Source organism: Melanotaenia boesemani, chromosome 3, assembly GCF_017639745.1.
Source record: "Melanotaenia boesemani isolate fMelBoe1 chromosome 3, fMelBoe1.pri, whole genome shotgun sequence".
NCBI lineage: Eukaryota > Metazoa > Chordata > Actinopteri > Atheriniformes > Melanotaeniidae > Melanotaenia > Melanotaenia boesemani.
The window spans coordinates 37,852,626-37,874,250 of NC_055684.1; the positions used below are offsets into that span (position 1 = coordinate 37,852,626).

General features: G+C 40.7%; 2 protein-coding genes across 2 annotated transcripts; one reads left to right on the forward strand and one right to left on the reverse strand.

The window, feature by feature from the left end:
- Positions 1-2,555: 2,555 nt before the first annotated feature.
- On the forward strand, positions 2,556-14,308 carry LOC121636790 (bone morphogenetic protein 7-like). The gene is made up of 7 exons (XM_041980598.1): positions 2,556-3,201; positions 6,384-6,573; positions 11,682-11,830; positions 12,657-12,863; positions 12,954-13,033; positions 13,124-13,234; positions 13,323-14,308. The coding sequence occupies exons 1-7, from the start codon at positions 2,691-2,693 to the stop codon at positions 13,470-13,472; spliced, it is 1,398 nt and encodes a 465-aa protein (XP_041836532.1). The 5' UTR covers positions 2,556-2,690; the 3' UTR covers positions 13,473-14,308.
- A 1,255-nt stretch (positions 14,309-15,563) lies between these two features.
- Positions 15,564-21,011, reverse strand: LOC121635652. Its single transcript, XM_041978923.1, has 4 exons — positions 20,996-21,011; positions 20,661-20,783; positions 18,273-19,464; positions 15,564-17,944 (listed from the first exon to the last, which is right to left on the reverse strand). The coding sequence occupies exons 3-4, from the start codon at positions 19,446-19,448 to the stop codon at positions 17,618-17,620; spliced, it is 1,503 nt and encodes a 500-aa protein (XP_041834857.1). The 5' UTR covers positions 19,449-19,464; positions 20,661-20,783; positions 20,996-21,011; the 3' UTR covers positions 15,564-17,617.
- Between the last annotated feature and the right edge of the window lie 614 nt (positions 21,012-21,625).

A 21,625-nucleotide genomic window follows, 5' to 3' on the forward strand; every position in this document is an offset into this window, starting at 1 on the left:
TAATAAGACTGTTTTGTTTGTTTGTTTGTTTGTTTGTTTTTTAAGAAGACTCATGCCATTTTATGCCTTCCTGGAAAACAAAATTATACTTGAGCTTTTACAACAGATATTTCTAATTCTTGTCTCCTTGTATTTTTTCCATATTTTGATTGACATTAAAAACCAAGAAAACTTTATACGACCATGTAATTATAAGTCCTAACACTTGGAGGCAGTGCATTACAGCCAGTGATTTTACTGTCAGTTGAAACCTACAAGTTTTACAAAGTGAAGCAAATCATTGGCTGCTGCTTTGTTGAAACTGAGATATCTTAAAAAGAAAAAAGTACAGATCTGTCTGGAGGGTTAAAATTTTTCACCACATGGTGTAAATCATCTATTATGCTTATATATATATATATATATATATATATATATATATATATATATATTTAAAGGTAAGCATGTTGCATTTCTTTTTACAGTCTTTGGGGGGGGGAGGGGGGGGGGGGATATTTCCAATAGATATATTGTGCACTCAATGAAATTTAAAATTTGAAAAGCAAAAATAACTTTATGATACTTCTATGGTTGACAATGTTAGAATTTAAAATGTGGTAAATGGAATTTTCCAGGCAAAGTAAAGCAGGACGATAGTTTCCATAGTGATAACAACCACATCTGTGGTTTTTTTTTTTATTTAGTCTTTGGATTACACGGCATGGATGAATAAAATAGTGACTAACTAAAGCAAATTTATTTGTTTTCAAACTGACACTGCCTGGGGCATCCCTTTCATTTTCCATCTGAGCAATTTAGCAGTAAATTCTCTTTTTATTCTGTTCACATGTTGTTAATCTCACAACAGGAATCCCTTGAAATATCTCAGCCTGAAACAATTATTACACAAAAGAGCCCAACAGTGGCAGGTAAGTCAAGGTAAGTTTATTCAAAGTGCTTTACATAAAATATTAAACACCCCACAGGATGGGTGCAGAATAAGCATGAAAAAGTACATAAGAGAATTATAATCAGGTTGGCAGTATTGGTGCCTTAAAGCCTAAATCACTGACCAGTAACTGTTGATCTACCCTGAGCATCGATGAGGGCTGCTTAGTTTTATGTCTAGGAAATCTTACAAGAGTTTTCATTATAGCACACAATACAATGTGGAGCAAAAAAATACAATAAAATAAAGAAAGAAAAGAAAGAACAATAGACCTTTGCAATGCAATGTTTATTCTCTCCTGAAAATGAAAAAAAAAGAAAACGAGAGAAAAAAGCTGCAGCATCTATACACAAACCTCATGGTGCTACTGCGGTGAAGTATGAAACTCCTGATTTCTTACTGATGTGACTGGAGATGTTGTCAGTTTAATGACATGTACTCAGCAGAGGAAATACAAAACATTTATGAATCATTAGAGTCAGAAAAATGCTTTGCAAAATAAACAAAACCATTTTATTTGTAGTAAAAAAAATATTTGCATCACATTGAGACAATCTGAGTAAATTTTTTGTGAAATATTCAGTTTCTTTACAAGTAAAATCTTCCAGACTTCTGAAAAAGGAAACCGTATCGTAAATGCAAAAATATTAAATAAAAAAAGACAACATTCACTTTATATCTGATCTATTTTTATTTGTTGTTGACCTGCAGTGTAAAAATAGTGAAATGCATCATTTTTACAACTCTGAGCTAGTTTGTATGCTAATTATATTTCGAGCACGAACCTATCTGCTCAGTTACTGAGATTTACAGATATTTGTGGCCCACATGGAGGACTCTTTAGATGAGTCTGCAGTGATGAGTCGTGCAAAATGGTTTGTATGATAAACATCTTTAAGCATAGCTGCTGCTAATGCCAATTTCATTTACATTTTGTTTGGAGGATTTATTTGAGAATGAATCCATTTATATCGTGCTCCAGCCAATTAATGGGAGAGAACACGTTGAAGCTGAGTAACAGAAACTCGGTTCATTTCTTCTTTACCCAGTTCTTCACACCTGAGTAAAGCACCTGGCTAATCTTCATTTGAGTACCGAACTCATTACTATGTTATTCATTGCTAGCCTCCCATTCTCATTAACTCTATTAGAGCAGTCAGTGCTTTGTGCAGTGAGCTTTGCACGTCGTTTCAGTGATTCTCTGGCATGTCCCGTCATGTATGTTTGGCTGCTGCTGATCACTCGGCAATTAGGGTGGGCCCAACTTTATTGTTTCACTTCAAAGGGTTTTTGTTGTGCTGAAGTGGGGATTATGGGATTTCCCCTCTGCTCTTTTAGACAGACCATTTGGAGTTTTGGCTATCTGGATTTTCAGCTGCGGCCTAAACAGCGTTGTGCGTAAAATATTTTAAATTTGAGGATTGATGACTGTAGTATTGGTCAAAGTGGGGTCACACGGGGTTGGCTGGGGCTGTCAGGGTACTGCATGCAGAGAACACGACGATCACAACGCAGTGGTTAAATGAAAAATGTCCACACACATCGATCTAATCTCAGATAGCGCACTTCATTGTGAGATACAAACTCGCCCTTCAGTTTTTATCTCGTTCCACACGTTCAAGTCCTTTTCATCCAGGTTTCTTTCATTCTAGGGCGCCTGCCCCTCCCCTGACAGAGGACCACAATAAAATCCTTTTCCCATGTCGCCATCCAGAGGAGCTGCGTCACGTCAGAACAGCGCGCAGTGGCAAATTATGAATGAATGACATTCTGCGTGGTGGAGGCGTGTTTTACTGTCTCCACACGCAAGAGGTTTCTTCATGAAGGAACAGCATCCCCAGTCTTCTGTTTCCAACTGTTTCAGTCGTGCGTAAAAATGTTAACAAGCGCAGCGGCAACAATCGCGTTCCTCCTGTCCTGGGCTCACTGTGCGCTGGCCACGCGGGTCGCCTTCTCCAACTTCTCAGCGGACAACGACGTGCGCTCAAGCTTCATCCAAGGGCGACTACGGAGCCAAGAGCGCAGAGAGATGCAGCGAGAGATCCTCTCCATTCTGGGGCTGCCGCAACGTCCGCGGCCGCACGCGCACACCAAACACAACGCTGCCCCCATGTTCATGCTGGATCTTTATAATGCCATATCCACAGACACAGACGCGCACAGGTATTCATATTATGAGGAAGTCCTACCCACGCAGGCCTCCACCATGCTGACCCCTGACGACAACCGCTTCCTGGATGATGCGGACACGGTGATGAGCTTCGTCAACCTCAGTAAGTTTTCCTCCTGGCTTTTAAAAGTTCTTGTGTCAGGCTACTCCAAGAGATGATTAGATGATTATCAGGTGATTTATTTTTATTCTAACTACACATTCTACAGGGGGTTGCTGTCAAATTTGCAGTTTTCATTTTAAAAAGTTATTTTCAGACTGATTCTTTCTTTTTTTATCTTGCATTTCAGAAGCAGTTTTGTAATCTGACAGAATCAACTAAATAATCAGTCTTCTTTTAAATGACAATTTACTTCCTTCCACACTACAGCCAGGTACAGCTGCCCATAAGGCCATATGTCTCACAAGTTGGCTTTTGGGTCACTTTTGTCACTTTGAATCAGGCTTTATGCATTCCAAGCAAAGCTGTAAATGTTATGACAACATGCATGTATCCGATTTCGCCTAAATTCCTTCAAAGCTCTGGTGAGAGGAGGCTTTAGCATGGCTTTGTTTAGCATGAAAAGGAATTGAACAGGCATTTCTAAACCCCTGGGGAGTGAGAGACCATAAGATGGCATAAAATCAGTGCAGTTTGCATCCTAGAACATTATTGCTGTTGTAATCTCTGTTAGTGCAGGTGCAAGAATGCACCTATGCCTGTTTGGATGATTGTTTGGAGGGGGATCACGCAGACATCACTTAGTTAGTTTAAGGTAAATCCTGCTCATGTTTCTTGTAGAGATCTTATGAAAACTGTAATATTAGTGTGAAGAAGCAGCAGGCAATATGGTACTAGTGCCTGTGGTTACATCACAAAAACAATTTCATCCTCAAGGCACAGACTGGCCTAACTGGTCAATCTGAAGAGAATTAACTCTGCTCTTCCAGTCATATTTGTCTCAAACAGATCTTGTCTCAGTCTCAAACTTTAACTGAATCTTCAGCTAATGAGAGGTATAAATAAACACTTTTTTAAAACCAGAGGCAGAATCTCATTTGAAGGGTGTCGTATCAAATAAAAAGGAATAAAATGACACAACACATGAGCATTATTTCTCTTTAAGCTCACTTTGACCTGCTGTGCTGATGACTGGCAGAGTTTTTCACTCAGACTTCCACGTTTTGCTGGACTGACTCCTTCTTGGTGGTCTTTTGACAATTGTTTCAAGACCGAACGGGATTGTATTTCCACACTGACCACAGCTTCCAATGTGAAGGACAGCTGCTTTGCCAGTTTTGTCTTTTAAAATTACGGATGTTACAGGAAACAATAATGGTAATAATTCACCCTCATGTTATAAATGTGAGGCACACGTGTGTCTTTAGTCATACTGAATCATGAACAGTCATGAGCATGTATTACTGTTGCACTGCACATGTAGTTTGGAGTTTTTGTTTTTGGTTCTCCTGCACCTCATATTCATCTCTTTGTTTTACTGCTGCTGTCTGGTGTGTTTATGCAGCATGGGAATTTTTGCTTTGTTTTGTTTTCGTACTGATAGCGAGACACCTGCAGAGCTTGGAAAAAGAAGGAAGAAATAAGCAGCAACACCACTGGCTTTTGCAAAATGCTACCAGAAAGAGAAGAACAGAGGGATTATTGTGTTTTTGGGAAAAAGCGGGAATAAACCTGCTCGCTCTGCTAAGCTGATTTGGAGGGGGAGCATCTAAGAATTTCTTTGGCTATGCCGGGAAATCTCATTAACCTACTCTTTATTTATGCATTCATGCGTGAAGTAATTTTGGTGTTTTCACTGGTTCTTCTTAAGGGTATAAGCTGTATTGTCAAACTTCCCATTCTGATATTTCTGGAATTATGACAAATTATGATCTGTGATTTACACCAGCTTTACCTAAATCTTACAAATCTCAAATGAATAAAATATTCAGAGTCACATTAGAAGAAGAAACAGGTTAGTTTTCATTTTATTTACGTCTTTCTGTGTTTTTTTTTGTGATGAGTCTTAACCCCCCACGTTGACATGTTGAAAAACACACTTACTATAAAATTGCCACAGGTTAATGATAGCTTTGCGGCCGTGTGGCCCTGCAATGTTGGGAGTAATCTGTACTGTTGAAATGTCTCCCAGAGGGAAGTTTGCATATCTGAGGTCTGATCTCAGCAGCTAATGGTCCCAAATGTAAACACACCAAGTCCTTACAAGCAATTATTGCTTTCATAAAATCACCCTCCGTTCCCTTCCAGCATTTAATTGCGGTCAAACAAATGACTAGCAGGGTTCAGAATGCAGCGTTCTTAATGCAAGTGGCATGTGTGTGTTTTTATGTTGTTAAAAGTGTCTTTAGAGGACTGTGAGTCATTCTAAGTAAGCTCTGTAGTACCATGAAAATCTCAGCTGTTTGGTGTGTCAATGTCTTGTGAAGACAGGGTGTCTGTGCTCTGAAACGACTTGGTGTATACAGGAAGGTGGCTAATCACTGCTTGTTTCTGCACACCTTCAGTAGTGGAAAGACCTCCACTGCTCTTTCCAAGGGCAAGCCTGTTGACTAATGCTGTAAAAACATGACACAGGAAGCCTCCGGAAGCTTTGGGGTCTTTCTGACCACCATTTTTTTCTGGAAACTCTGAAAGCTCCAGCTGGCTCAGGATGGGCGGAAACCTCATAGTGTCACCAGCTATTGCTGTTCCACTTTCTCCTCTGCAGTCAGCATGAAATCCCTGGATGGTGATGCATTGCAAAATGATCATAGATGTGCGGTGGGTGCAAGACTCGCTCAGGGAGTAAAGGCACATGTGGATTTGTGTGGCTCTCTATACTTTATTTGAGTGTGTTTGTTGAAGTGCACTGGCTGCTGTGGTTTTCCGGGCTGTGCCTTAACAGATCTTTTCTTGTGGTCAGCACATGTGCGCAATTTAAACAAGGAACCAAAGTGAGCCATGAATGTGTGTGCTTTTTTTTTCTTTCTTCCCCACAATCTTGACTTAAATGATGTTTAGATCAGTCTTCACAAAGGATTTTTCCTATTTCTGACAAAATGCATGTGAGCTGCGGGCAGAGGAACACACATCAGAGGATTGCTTAAATCAGCAATAGTTTTGACAGATTTTGCAACTGGTTTCCCATCTAATTATACAAACCAGCTTTCCTTTTCCTGTCTGTAAATCCTCAGAGTTTCTACTGCTAGGGAGAAACCAGCAAACTACTGCACAGTTTTTGAAATTTGATCAGCAATATTTGCATCAAAAACATGCCATCATGTCTGTTTGTCTCATTCTGATAGTTGATCAGGACCGGGATCTTCTGTTCCAGCCGCACGCACGTGAGTTTCGATTTGACATTTCACGCATTCCAGAGGGAGAGGCCATCACAGCAGCAGAGTTCAGGATTTATAAAGATTTCATCCAGGAGCGTGTTGAGAATGAAACCTTCAGAGTCAGCATCTACCAAGTCCTGAAGGAGCCGCCTTACAGGTAAATGTGGTTTCTTGTTATCAGAGTTTGGAGGCTGCTGTTGCTGCTCACCTTATGTTTAATCCATCATCCTGCAGACTGCTGCAAACAATCAACTTTCTTATGCAACATCTTGTGTGTATGTATGACTTATAGTAAATTATTCCAGACTAGATTATACCTTTTTTTTTTTAGCAGTTATAGTTCACACACATGATATACTGTACCCTGCATGGCCAAAGAAAAGTGACCACCTGCATTTAACAAGGCAAAAAGTTCAGAGCCTCCTATTGGATAATTTCTGCAGGGTGATGATCTTTCAGCTGCAACAAGTTATTTAACCCCATCTGATGCAATGAGGAGCTTCTGATTTCTTAAACAACCATGTGAAAAGACACATCCCGGGGTCGTGGAAAAGATGTTTGTCTGGTTAAGAAGGGACAGATCATTGGCATCAAGCAGAGAAAACATCTAAGGAGAAGCAAAAACTACTACAACTGGATTCAGAACTGTCCAACACATTATTAAAAACTGGAAGGATGGTGGGAACCATCGCCTTCCATGAAGAAATGTGGTCAGAAAAACATCCTGAATGATAGTGGTCAGTGATCAGTTTGGTGAAATCAGATGGAAGAAAAACAACAGTAGAACTTAGGACTATGTTTAATAGGGAAAGTTAGAAGATTTCCACATGAACAATGTAAAGGGACCTCAGGAGGTTGGGACTGAACAGCTGTGTAGCCATAAGAAAACCACTAATCAGTGAGGCTAACTGGAGTTTGCTAGGGAGCATAAAGACTGGACTCTGGAGCAATGGAAGAAGGTCATGTGGTCTGATGAGTCCAGATTGACCCTGTTCCAGTGATGGAGCGTCAGGGTAAGAAGAGAGGCAGATGAAGGGATGCAGCCCTCATGCCTAGTGCTACTGTACAAGCCTGTGGGGGCAGTCTATGATCTGGGGTTGCTGCAGTTGTTCAGGTCTAGGTTCAGCAACATTATGTATCCAGAGAATGAGGTCACCTGAATATACTGAATGAGCAGGTTATTCCATCTTCCCTGATGGCACGGCCATATTCCAAGATGACAACACCAGGATTCATGGGGCTCAGATTGTGAAAGAGTGGTTCAGGGAACAGGAGACATATGTCACACATGGATTGGCCACCAGAGAGTCCAGACCTGAACCCCATGGAGGATCTTTAGGATGTGCTGGAGAAGGCTTTGCACAATGGTCGGACTCTCCATCATCAATACAAGTTCTCAGTGAAAAATTAATTCAACACTAATGGAAATAAATCTTTTGACATTGCAGAAGCTTGTTGAGACGATACCACAGAGAAGCTGCTGGAATCACAGCTAAAGGCGGTCCAATAAAATACTAGATGCTTAATTTGTGAGGCAGTGTTGGCCTTGACAGTTTCAGAGTTAGACTTTTTTCTCAGTGCTCAGAGTGCTGATTCGCTACTGTGATGACACACAAAACATATCACCGAGGCTGGTGAGGGGCTGATCCTTTAAAGCATTTTGCAGCTTGCTATTTATCTTGTGTAATTTACTGAATGTTTGTTCATGATTACCATCTTGACATGACTCGTGGGATTGAGTCCAACACGTCCTTTCAGCTGATATGAGTGTCGCAGCTGACACTGTTTACGCAGACATTAGTGTTCATTACAGAAATGCAGAGGTTGTTTCCAGAGCAGTTTACTCTCACACGGCTACAGCAGCTCAGTCCTCTGGAGACCTGCAATTTTGTCACACAGCTTTCACCACCAATAACACCAGACCCTCATGACGTCACTCTTTCTATAACACAGGTTGCTTTTCCTCCATGTTTCTGTCCGCCTGACACGTTCAAGCTGTGTTTGGCTTGTCAGCTTCTGTTTTGCTTTTTCACCATTTTCTTGTCTCAGAACATGTGAACAGCTTAACACAGACGCCACACATGACCCGCTTTCTCACGAATGAAAGCTCAGCCGCTTGACTCAGGCAGGATTAACCTCCTGGGTGGTGGGAGGTTTGGACTCCAGACGTAAAAAAAAAAAACAAAACGTGATTGCACAAAGAAACTGAGCAGTACTGTAAACTGCAATGATCCGTTGATAAATCAGACATGAGAAAAACACAACTACAGCTCTCTGGGAATATATTATCATATGCCATATAATTCCAAAAAAGCAGGGAATATGTCATTTAAATAAATGTGTTCAAACATGAATGAAAATACAGACTAAAAGGCTACAGCATGTTTTACTTTCTAATCAGCCTGATTTAGACGCCCAGACTTAGAGGACTTTTCAAAGCTCTTCTTTGGATGTTTCTGCCTTTTTTTTGTTCCCTGTCCAGATGATCCCACTGCTTCAAAGTTGAGGTCTGGGCTGGGTCCATCCCTCTATCAGATCGGTTGCCACTGATTTTCACTCAATATTTTAGTTTCATTTGTCAATTTCTCACAGTTTTACCTACTAAAAAAATGCTCCTTGACAGCCACCCTTCCATTGTCCTGTGTTTTTCCCACATCTGGGGACAACGGATGGAAATTGGCCTTTCCAAACTGTTTTCAGCATCCTGTAAATAACATGATAAAATCTGAGACACGTGTGGCCAACTGTGTCATACAATGAAAACAGATTCTAGTTTAAGTTGAGATTAGAACAGGAGACACACAATGTCTGATTTCCTACGAAGAAGCTCAGTTGTTAATATTTATCATTGGTTGAATTTTTGAAAAATGTAAACAGAAATGTGTCACCAGCGTCTCGCAGCTTCATACTAAATAAATAAGTAAATTAACAAGTGCAAAATGGTTCCCTTTTTTTTTCTTTTTTAATGTTTCAGCCAAGACAAGAAAACCCAAAACAAAATAACAAAACGATATTTATCTTAATTTTATTTCTCCATTGCATATTCCCTGTCTAATATTTCATATTAGAATTTAACTACCATACAGCTCAATATAGTTATAAATATTATATAAATAATATATAACTGTTGATGATTTAATAATGTAATAATTAAATTAAATGCATACAACTATCCTGACTGTCTTCAGCAGCAATGTAAGGCCTAACTGAATCAAAACATCTAATCTTTGCCCTGTATGTTTCATTTTCGCTGTGCAGAAGTGTATTTATTGCCTTCACAGTTAACATGATTGATATATTGTCTATGTGTCAGAGTAGCTTAATATAATGTTGTAAAGCACTTTATAAATAAATTAAATTATTGATAATCAGGTAGGTCTATTGTTATTTCACCTGGAAATTTATGTTAAAATTACAGTATTATGCACACTTTCTGCCTAATAATCAGGGATGGCCCGATCCTACAGGGACTTGCTGTCATATGAATGAATGAATGAATGAATGAATGAAAAATACTTTATTAATCCCAAAGGGAAATTCAATATTGTAGTAGTAGTAGTAGTAATTTTTTTTTTTTTTTTTTTTAGAATATAAACAATGTTTTTATTTTAAAAAGTTATTTTAAGAATAATTCTTTTTTGTTTTTATCTTACAGATCAGAAGCAGTTTTGTTACCCGACAGAATCAACCCAACAATCAGTTCAATGAATGGGAGTTTTGTATTTACAGTGTAAATACAAAACACCCATTCATTTGCATTATTTGAAGCTGGCTTACATTTTACAAGTCATCTTAATATTAATGATCTTCCACAACACTGTCTGGTATCAATCAGCACTTGACAGCCTGCAGCAGAGTTGATTAAACCAGTATCAGTTGTGTGCCAACCAACTCAAGCTTGATGAAAACAGTATGAAAAAGAATTTTTGTGTGTATTTTCATTTCTATTTAAGTTATCAATCATATATTTGTAATAATAATTATTTTTAACATTTTAAGTGCTCTTTGGGAGGCTCCCCGTGGAGCTCCTGCTTAGTTTGTTTATGCCTTAGGCATCTTAGGCTCTTACCATTGTTTGATCTCCAACTTTATAGTTTAATAATTTGTTAAAGTAAATGTAGTGAAGGTGTGAGAAAAGTGCTGCTGCATGCAGACATTGAATCATATTATGATAACAGCTGCACTCATAAACATATACATGAAAATCCCATGAGTTTGCTTACTTTAACTTATTTCGACCTAATCAGGCACCATCCTGCACTGTAGAGTAGACCTGTTAAACACCTTTTATTATACTGGCTGAATTGAACTAGTTAGCAGTCTTTAGAGAATACATAGCTTTCCATAAAAAAGGAGCATGTGCAGCCACCTGGTCTACATTTCAGTGTTGGATGTGGGCCAGTGGCGTTGACGATGGTGCAAAGAGCAAAACTATTGTCATGCACAGACACACAAGAGCCCCCCCACAGTGGTGAGCAGGTAGCAAGACAAAAGGCAGACATCTCTGCTGTCTGTAAACGAAGCAATTGTCTTTAAAATCTGCCCTGAAGACGACAGACTAGAATTTTCTTGAAGAATGTTTAGAAAAGGGTCTCTGATCCAACAGCTTCTAATTAACTTTAAAAGGGAAATTACCCTGGTTGTTGCAAAACTGCGACTAAAAGTGGCTGAAAGTTTGATTTTGAATACAAATTTATTGACTTTACTGGACACACTCAACGTCACACAGACACACATCGGTGTTAGACAGGAAGCACATTATTCGTTTGCCTAAGTCTGTTCTTTTTAATTTCCCAGCATTAAATTCAACAGAATCACACTGTTTGGTACTATACAGATCTTTAACACACCCTTATACAGTTCAGCTATGATCCAAAACAGCATAAAACTATAAAACAGTCTGATCCTGCACTGCAGGGATTACAGGGCCACACATGTACTTTTACTAGTTTTTTTTTTGCTGAAATATCACCTATTTAATATAAACTGCATGATGTTTAAATATTTTTAAAAGCATAACGCATTTATTTTTGTTGTTTTCAGGTTTCTCAGTTTCACTAAGGAATAAAATCAGTTTCACTTGGCCACCCGTCATGGTGGACTGTTCTTCAGCATCACATTTTAATGACTTCTGTGTGACACGTGTGGAGGCTGATTTTTCAGTGTGCAGCAAAACAAGTTTACCTCACAGGAAAAATTGTTTTGACACTGGCTGCTTTTACGCTGACGTGCCTTGAGCTTATTTACATTTCGTCCTCTCCCCAGTGAAGTGGAGCTGCTGCTGCTGGACCAGCGGGATGTTTGGGCTTCAGAAGAGGGCTGGCTAGTTTTTGACCTGTCCACTACAAGTAACGTCTGGCTGGTCAGACCCGAACAGAATCTGGGCCTACACCTGATTCTCAAAGACAGCCATGGTCAGTAACAAGTGATCCACACCGATAAGTCACCTAGTACTCATAAATAATTGGAAATTATTAACACTCTTTAAAAAAAAAGGATATTTATCATATATATATATATATGATAAATATCCTTTAGACCACTTTAAGCCCAAGCGGTTTAATCTTTATTATTTAATGTTAACATAACAAATCAAACAACTGTAAATATGTAAGCTGCACTGCTAAAGTATGTAAATAACACGAAAAACTGGAGGAAACTTTTGTTCATGCCCTGAGCTGCATTGTGTTTTTGTAGAGTAATAACTCCTCCTTTAACTTGTCGTAACCGCTTCTATTACTGTAATTAACTGTCACTTATCCCAGTTTCTTAATGTGAGTTATTTTTCTGTGCTGATCTAGTACTGTGTTGCAGTAGAAATAAGGATTTTGACTAATGATGACACATATTACTGAGCTTTGATTGGTTGTTAGACTGAGATGATTAAATTATCACCTGAACTGGACCTTGGAGCAACAGTCTTTTTACGTACACATTTCAGTTTGTTTTATAGAAATGTCAAAACTTATGTTCTTTTTTATTTGTTCAATTAACTAAAAGAAAGAAGAAGTGTGTTTCAAGACTTTTGCTTGCTTATGTGTTGAGTGAAAAGAACTTTGAGGTCCAAAACTAGTAAGTCACCCACAAACTCCAAAGTTTAAATGAGTAAATCTTTGTAGAGGATCTCTTTAGGTTTTTTTTTTTAATATTAAAAAGATGAATCGTTATTGACTGGAAACTGTTTTATGATGATGCTTTAGTCATAATTTCTATTTCATCACCCTTTGTCTCCCCCTGTAGGCCAGAGGAGGAAGCCCAGGTTAGCTGGGCTGGTGACCGGCAATGGTCCTCAGGACAAGCAGCCCTTCCTCGTTGTCTTCTTCAAAGCCAAGGAGGTGCGATTCCGCAGCATCCGCTCAGCCCACGCACACAAGGGGCGCCAGTCTAGCCGCTCTAAGCCACAGAAGACTGTTCAAGAGGCTCTGAAGGCAGTGGAGGCTGCAACAGGTTCCTGAACCTGTACATCTAACCACCACAGTTAACATGATGCTGAACACTTTTTAACCGCTAACCTTTTTTTTCTTTACATAATGTCAGTTTCAGATAGCCTCGGATTCTCCAAAGAGGGATGTAAGAAGCATGAACTGTATGTCAGTTTTAGAGATTTGGGATGGCAGGTACTGTTCAAAACATGATTGCATTTTTAATTGTTTTTGTTCAAAGGTGACAGTTAACTGAAGCTTTGTTTGGGGTTTTCCTCTGATCAGGACTGGATTATAGCACCAGAGGGCTATGCAGCGTATTACTGTGAGGGAGAGTGCGCCTTCCCACTCAACTCCTACATGAATGCCACCAATCACGCTATTGTGCAAACTCTGGTAAGCCCCAAACAGTCCCAGATCAAAGGCACTTTCACTTCATCCTCCACATTCTTTGTTGATTTATTCATCCTTCCTCTGATCACAGGTACATTTTATCAACCCAGAGACAGTACCCAAGCCCTGCTGCGCCCCCACACAGCTCCACGGCATCTCAGTGCTGTACTTTGACGACAGCTCCAATGTCATTCTCAAGAAGTACCGCAACATGGTGGTCAGAGCCTGTGGCTGCCACTGACAACTCGCACCTTCTCCCCGAAGTTCTGCAAACCCAAAGGCCTGCTGAAGAAAAGCTGAAGTAGAGTAACCAGAGACAGGTGATGACTGACTGCCTGGCCACCAGGGAGCTCTTTCCATGGTTCAGCCTTTAATCTAGGGGCCTGTTAATATGATCCACATCTGAGCCAGCTTAAACCACTACTACAGTCAGAACTGCAGGCCACAGAGAAACTAAGGGTGGTGCAGAGTTGCTGAAACAAAATTTTAATTTCTAAAAACTAGCAAAAATGTTCATGTTCATATGTTAAAGTGTCCATATGTCCATATCATGTCAAAGATATTAATGTTTTTATAGAAGGTTCAAGAGCTCGATCTTCTGATTACACCAGTGTGCCTTGGTTTTTGGAGCATCTGGATGAATTTGGTTGGACTTGATGTGTTGGAGCACAGTGAAGAATAACAGAATTTAATGGCAGTGTGGGTTCCACAGGTCTGGCTGTTAAGCCTAGTTTGTGGGTGCAGTGTTATTTAGACTCCACTTGTGGCGGCTGGGAGTAAAGTTGACATTGAAGTGTGCACCGTCACTTCAGCTGCAGCTGCTTTGTGCTGCAGATGAAAATCGAGTGGCTGGGATTTTGTTTGGTCACATTAAAGATGGTAAATAAATTAAGCTGAGAAGATTCCCATGTTTTTATGTCAACAGTGACCTCAGCAGTGACATTCTCATCACATGTGGCTTTTAAATGAATGTTTTCTATGTGATAATTGAGTTATGTTTAAAGAAATTTTACACAGGACATATTTATTTCTCCAGTTTAGGACTTAATCATTGTGTTTGTTTTCCATTCATACGTGTTGTCATTTTAAATGACTTTTCATACAAATAGCTAAATAAAATGTGAATTTCTAAACATTTGTGTCTATCACTTGTTTGTTGCATATGTCACTTGTCAGGGTTTGTTATTTAAAATGAGCTGAAGAGGACAGTAAGACCATTTTTACACGGAGATGAGTTTAGCTGTGTCCACTAATATTTATTATTGTTTGGACGTTTCATCCTCATTTTTAAAAACTGGGTCTCAAAGTAAATTCACTCACACAGTTACAGCAATGATTTGGTTTTAAAACGTTGCCCATAAAGGTGAATTTGTTTTAAGTAAAGTGTGCCTCCACACAAAACCACTGAAACACTGTAGTACATGAGGCAGATCTGTGAGGGATGCTGTAACGTACAGAAACAGAAAACGACACGTACTCCAGCGTTTTCACTGGTTTTGTGTGGATGCACAAAGAGTCAGGGCTCGTTCACACTGGCTTGTTGACTGACTCCCTGTCCGTTTGCTCAGGAAATTTGCTTTGTTTGGGGTATTGTGAATGCACAAACGAACTCTGATTCGGTTAAAAAAAGAAGTGAACTCTGGTCCGCTTACAACCGCAAATATAGGTCGGCTTCAAGTTCACCAAGTACAGGAAGCAGACTGCAGTGCACGGCATTGTGGGTAAACACATGTAGGATGATGATTTCCAGACGGAAAAAATGTTTTGCTGCCTAACGTGGAAAAAGAAGTCGGTAAAGGTTCTGATAGAAATGAGATAAACCAAAACTACTAGGATCTGATGCAGCTCCGTGTTTTACTCTGATGGAAACAGATGTTGTTCTGCATTAACCAACAGATGAGCCTGTTTTCTTCTTTGTAGGTTGTCTCATCTTATGCTTTAGTGATTCTTGAAACAGTGTTGGTGGAGAGGAGAATGCGTCATTTAAAGTCTTATTCATTTGAATAGTGCAGCGTGAGCCAAATCCCCAGCTGTGCCAAGTCTAGCGGACTATCCTGGTGTGAATGCAACCTAAGACATGGAACATGTACACAAACCCGTGTCTGGCACATGTGATACAGTGTTTTCAGTGGGTTTTGTGTGGATGCACACATTTTGACAAACACTGGTTCAGGAAGCTTGTGGATGTGTTGTATATACAGAAATTGAATGGTGGCATTTTCAGGCCACTAAAACAGCAGGTCCATGTCGACTTTCGTCCCTACATTTGGCCTAAATCTGAAAACACCAGTGTTTTGTTTCCATGTTTACCATCCATACACATATTTCCTGGACCAATGACACCATAGCCCCACTACCTTAACCCTCATGCACAAATCCCACCAAACAGCCACAACAATGGCAGATTACAGTGTTGGATTCGTGCTACAGAAGCTATAACTCAAAGCAGGAGTTATACCTTGTTGTCAGTCCACATAAATACTCCCCTTTTAGCTCAGTTCCCCCCATCTTCTTGGTATGTTTGATTACATTCCTCGAGTTTATGCGTGTGCTCCATGTCTTTGTCTCTGTTTCCTGTGGCAGTGTCACAGCGCCTCTTACAGGCCTGGCATATGTGCTACAGTGTTTTCAGTGGTTTTGTGTGGATGCGCACATTTCTAGAAACAATCCCATCTTCAATGAAAACTTTTTGAGAACTAAATCAATGCTGTCTCTGTGTGGACGTAGCCCTATTCTTCAGCCAGGTCAGCAGAAAAGAGAATGCAATGAGATGATGTAAATAAAGGAGTTTAGAGGTCTATCCACAAAGAAGGAAAACAGACTTGAGAAAAACTGGTGAGAGACTGCAGCAAACAATGGGAACAGAAACATTTGTGCCCTTTGGATGAGTTCTGTTCACAGTCCTGTGTGCTGTCATAAACATTTATTCTCTGATGTTGTTTTCATAGACATAAATGCATGTTTATATGTTTATATTTTAACATTATACCAAACTTTCCTGTTTTTTGTTTCCTTTTTTCTCTGGTTACTCAGCTGTGTTTTCATCCAGACTTATTTATGTGAAAGCTGAAAATGTATATTAAGAGAGTTGGAAACATAACTGGTGACATCATAGTTGTGCATCATCCACTTTTCAGTTTCATAATCTTAAATTGAACATGCTGTCAGGAGGAAATCACAAGTTTCTGTAGCTGCTTTTGATCTGAATGTACACGATCATGAGACCAGAAAAGGTGAATGGAAATGATAAAACTCAATGAAACCTCCATTAATGTGAAAAAATGCATGTGTGATATGCATTAGGTGGCATCGAAACAGAATTGTGAATCTTGCATGACCAAGCAAAGATTAACTTAAAAACTGATGAGAATAAATTAACTCCAGTTTTGTTATGTGGATTTCAACTGCACTTATTTTTGTTTTTGTCTCTGTGTGGTTTGCTTCTGGTTAGAACAGCTACCTCTGCAGCAGGGCCTATACCACCATCCTCTTGTGACACAATAGTGTACTTTTTTCACTATGGATGTGTCACTGATGGCCAGTCAGACTTTCCCTCTCTTATAACAACACAACTGATATTTCATTGCTACAAAAAACAAAGCATTTATACAACGTATGCATAAAACAAGCTGGAAAAGCATTTAAAAGGACATTCACAGAGAAGCTGGATGCTTCAGACATGGTATATTATATCCCAGCCCACACAGACAACAACACAGATAAAATCTGTAAATAGAGGTAGAAGCATACAAATTAAACTTACCATACATGTTCTTTCTTCATGGTAAATAACTCTTACATGATATTAAGAAGGAGAGAGAAGTTAAAATGCAGTGAAAAGACCTGAGGCAGTATTTTCATGAGCTTTAAAGGAACGTGGGCTGAAAAAGCACAAACACTCCGGGGATACAACTCTAGATAATATTCTTTGAACCTGCAGGATTTCCATTAAAAGTCACTGAAGCAGCTCCCTGTGGCAACACAGTTCACACGTTGGTCGTCCACTTTCTCACAACGCTTTCACATAACTTGCATTTTCTAACAGAAATAAGATCTGAATGATGCGTTTCACTGGTTGTGATGAATTCTGGCACAACTCTGGTTACCCTGACAAACGCAATGCGTGTGACATGCTGTAATTTTACCTCCAGGGGACCCTGAGAGTTAGGCTCACTGCAGATTTTGTTTTTTTAAATTGAAACTTCTGATATACAAATCAAAATGACATTGAGGCAGAAAAGCAGAGTTCAGGAGGTAGAAAGACAGCATACATAGGCTGATTACAGCACAGTTTCAAAGAGACCATAAAGGTCTCTACCTAATAAAAGAATGAACAGCTTCCGTTTTTCATCTCACTTTGTGCAAATACTTCCCAGTGCTCTCAACTCAAGGGGCTGAGTAATGTCTCCTGCGCATTGCCTCTGTCCCCATCTTCTGCTTCAGTTCCAGGGGAGCCTTGCTGTATAGGGCAGTTTGTGCCTTCTGGGACTTCTTACATCCCCCCTCTGACTTCCTGGGTGAGGTGTTTGGCTTCAGGGGGGCTGTTAGTGGACTCTTGGGAGCTGAGACGGGTGTGAGAGCCAAGCAGATGTCCCCCACAGTGAGCTGGCGGCACTGCAGGCCACAGAGGTGGGCGGTCCTCTGAGGGCTGCATGAAGACCAGCCCTGCCCGCGCACAAAGAACGGATACTCCACATACACATCCACCAACTCCTGGAAGAAGGAAGTACACACAGTGTAGTAAGACACAAGGGGGAAGCACTCTGTTGTTCCAGTTTCAGAACATGTTTTTTTCTGTAACTTGATGGTGATCATACAAAGACAGTCATGGGACCATCAGCTTGCTAGATTTTGTATGGGCTTCAAAGTTGCTAAAGTATTGAGGAATTTGCAGTATTTTAAAATGATTAATACATTTAAGAAGCATCTCTGTATAACCTGAATGCATCATTTGGTTGCTATAGTATGTAAAAGGAATAAATAGAGCTACGTGTATGAGTGCTGCTGTGAGCAATAACACCACATAGTGATTTTCTTTCACCTGGGATTGCTGGTCATGGAGCAGGATGAGGAGGCGGGAGATAGAGGAGGAGGATGATGAGGGGGAGATGCTCTGCACCGTGCAGCAGCTCAGGCGCAGGTCTGGACAGGCCAGTGAGCCAAGCAGGAAGTCTTCAGTCTGCAGGTGCTCCACCTTCCTCAGCCGCCCGTCTCTGAGCTCGATCAGAGAACCTGCCACAAAGTGAGGGAGCAGCCAGGGGAAGTGGTTAGGAGACGAAGAGGAGGATGAAGCATGTTCAGAAGAGGAGACGCCATGATATCTTGATTGGTCTTTTGTCATGGTCATGTATGCGCTGTTTGGGTTATTAGGAGTGGCTTTTAAAGGGAAATGTCCGGGCACAGAAACAGCTTTGGCTGATTTGTGTGGTGAATTAGGTTGCAAGGTAATGTCCTGATGTGGAGAGAGGGGCAGGCGAGTGCTCAGTAATGGAGGACTTGATTTTCCAGCCCTCACTAAATGATCTACTTTTTTATCTCCTCTTCTCACATATGGACTTTTATGCTTGCCATAGATCTGCCTGTCTGGATTTAAACTCTTATCCCTTAATGTCTGGAGATTCTCCCAGCCTCCACTCCCTCTGTGGAAACTGTCACCAAACAGGGAGACAGCACTGAATCTGGAGGAGTAGTGTGGATGTCCTGGGTGGAGAGCATGTGTGCTGGACAAGTGGTTTTGATGCTGATAATGGTGGGGAAAGTCCCAGCCTGAGGACAGAGTGTTGAATTCTCTCCACTCTACCCATCCATGATGCTCTTTGAAAGCAGAAGGGATGTGCTGTTTTGGCTTGGTCAGTGTATTTGTCTGAATCCAGGGCTGGTACAATGCAGGGACTCGTCTCGGTACAGGCCGAAACGGGCCTACGTGCTTAGCTTTAAACTCGCTGTGGTTCTTGTATGGGTACGGCTCCTTGAAACTTGCGGTATCACACTGCTGCTGTTTCTGCAGCTGCTGCTGCAGCGGTGAACTCAGTCTTTGGTCTCTCTTTTTTAATGGTAGGCTGTCCCTGTCTGGGACCAGATCTGGGTTGGTTGTGAAGTTCATTCCCTCACGCTGACCGTCACTCACACCAGCACTGCATGGCCTGCTGCAGAAGTAGAGGTGATGATGATATCGCGTGACACAGACTCCATTAGTCTCTTGGCAACTGCTGCACATCCAAGGTCATCATGATCTGAGCAGAAGGAACAAACATTACTGCATTTAATAACGGGTCGAGCTAATCGACCCCTACAATCATTGAGATGATTGTTAGTTCTGCAGTCTCAATTTTTACACAGAATTTTTTATCTTTCTCCATTTGAAAATCTCACATGCTTAGATCTCTGCCTGTAAATTTCTCCCTGACATCTGAACAATGACTTCACCATCAGCTTTGAATTGCATCTTTCCCACAGTCAATCACTCGACTGACAGGGTATATTTTGATGGACATCTACCAATTCCTTTGTTTGACAAAAATCACTATGGTAACAAAGTACTGTGCATTGTGGTTGGTGAAGGGATGACTGTTATGAGAACACGGCAGAGTAAAATATTGGAGGTGGGTGTAAATTTGAGGTCAGACATGACCATCTTTAATATCATTTTAGGTTAGTAAAGTCCTCCAGTGAAGTTTTCATCATCTTTGCCATTAGACTAAAGTGAGCTCCAGCATGCATACAGGGTATTGAGTCAGGTTAGGATGAGTATCAGTTCATTGTAGACACTTTTTTGTAGCTACAAAGTGATTCAGGATGGAAAATGAGCCTGTCAGTGCAAAGCTCACCACATCATAGCCGAGCATCAACACTGAATGGAGTCATTCACTCTTTCAGGACATAAATGCCTCTGAGATGAGCTTGATTAGGTGTGTGGGATTAGACAACATCTTCCCACAGACATTCCTCTGCAAGTGCTCTGCAATACACAGGCATCCAAAATTTGATAAGTATTTGTGAGCTAAGTGCCTCCAATGTGAATGTAAATTCATTCAAATGGTGTTGCGGTGTGGTACACACTCACACAGTGACCTACACAAGTATGGTCAGATCATGACTCAAACAGGATGATGATGTAAGGTGTCTTTCAGTCTCATTAACCATAAGAGGTTATCATGAACACTCCAGGTTGCTTATCTAAGGAAATTGCATGTATACACAGTTTTGGTGTGTTTGCTGCCTTTATGTTGATAATATGAATTTAGGATAAGATTATTTGCATATCACTAGTGACAATATTACACTTAGTCAGTTTAATGTTTCTCTACAGAGCTAAAATACAATATGACCAAGTTTAACCATTGGGCATGCATTGAAATAATACATCACAACCTGATGGAGAATAAGATTTATAAGCATTTTTTACACACTAGTTCAAAAATCCACTTACATGTTCCCCCTTTCGCCCATCTGAGGCTCTATATGCATCCATCTTCATGCAGCATGTCCATCCGTGTTCATAAGATGAAGACAGGTACCCCACACATACCTGTCTGGCTCATGTCCTCGCAGGCTGCAGGTGAAAAAGCAGAGCATAATGAACAGAGGCATCCAGACAAGCTCAACAGACTGCCTATCAAACACACACTCCTCCTTCTTTCCTCTCTTCTCTTCTTCTCCTCTCTCTCTCTCTTCCCTCCTACTCACTTTTACATTTTACACTCCCACTCTGCTCAGTCAGTCCTGTTAACCTTTCTCAGACAGATTCAGCATCTCCTCCTTTACCTCCTTTTGCTTTCTGTCTCTCTGCCTCTCACGCCTGAACTTGCTCACTGTGTGTTTGCTGCTGAGTGGCACTCTCAGCCTCTCTTCCATTCGTAATCAAACTCCTCTTCCTTCATCCATGGGCCACACATGCTCTCATCACTCCGTAGCTCTGTTATTGGGTGTGTAATTCGACAGAGACTGCTGTGCAGCTACTCAGCTGATGGTAGGCGTATGACTGCCTGATGGCTTTGGCGCTGGGCCCGGTGGAGGTGTGGGAAGCTGTTGATTTGTACCAGCATGAATGCACACAAGCCAGGAAACATAAAGACACTGCAAACTGCGACATACTGCATGCAGTCTGACAGCATACAGCCTTGACCTGTGGTTAATTTCTCCTGCTTTTATCACCTGAATTAATGTTGCAAGCTGAATGAGTGAGAAGCAAACTTAGCAAACTCCTTTTAAAAGAGTATTCAAAGGTCAACAAGTCTGTTGCAGAACAAAAGGCCTTTGGTAGTTCTGCAAGAAAGAACCACTGTTGTTTTATCTCACACAAGAAAGAGGACATAGCTTTTGCTCCATGGCAGCCTCGGTTCTCAGCTATTGATTTTGCAGGGCCTCAGCAGGTGAAGCCCCGGTCATAAGAAA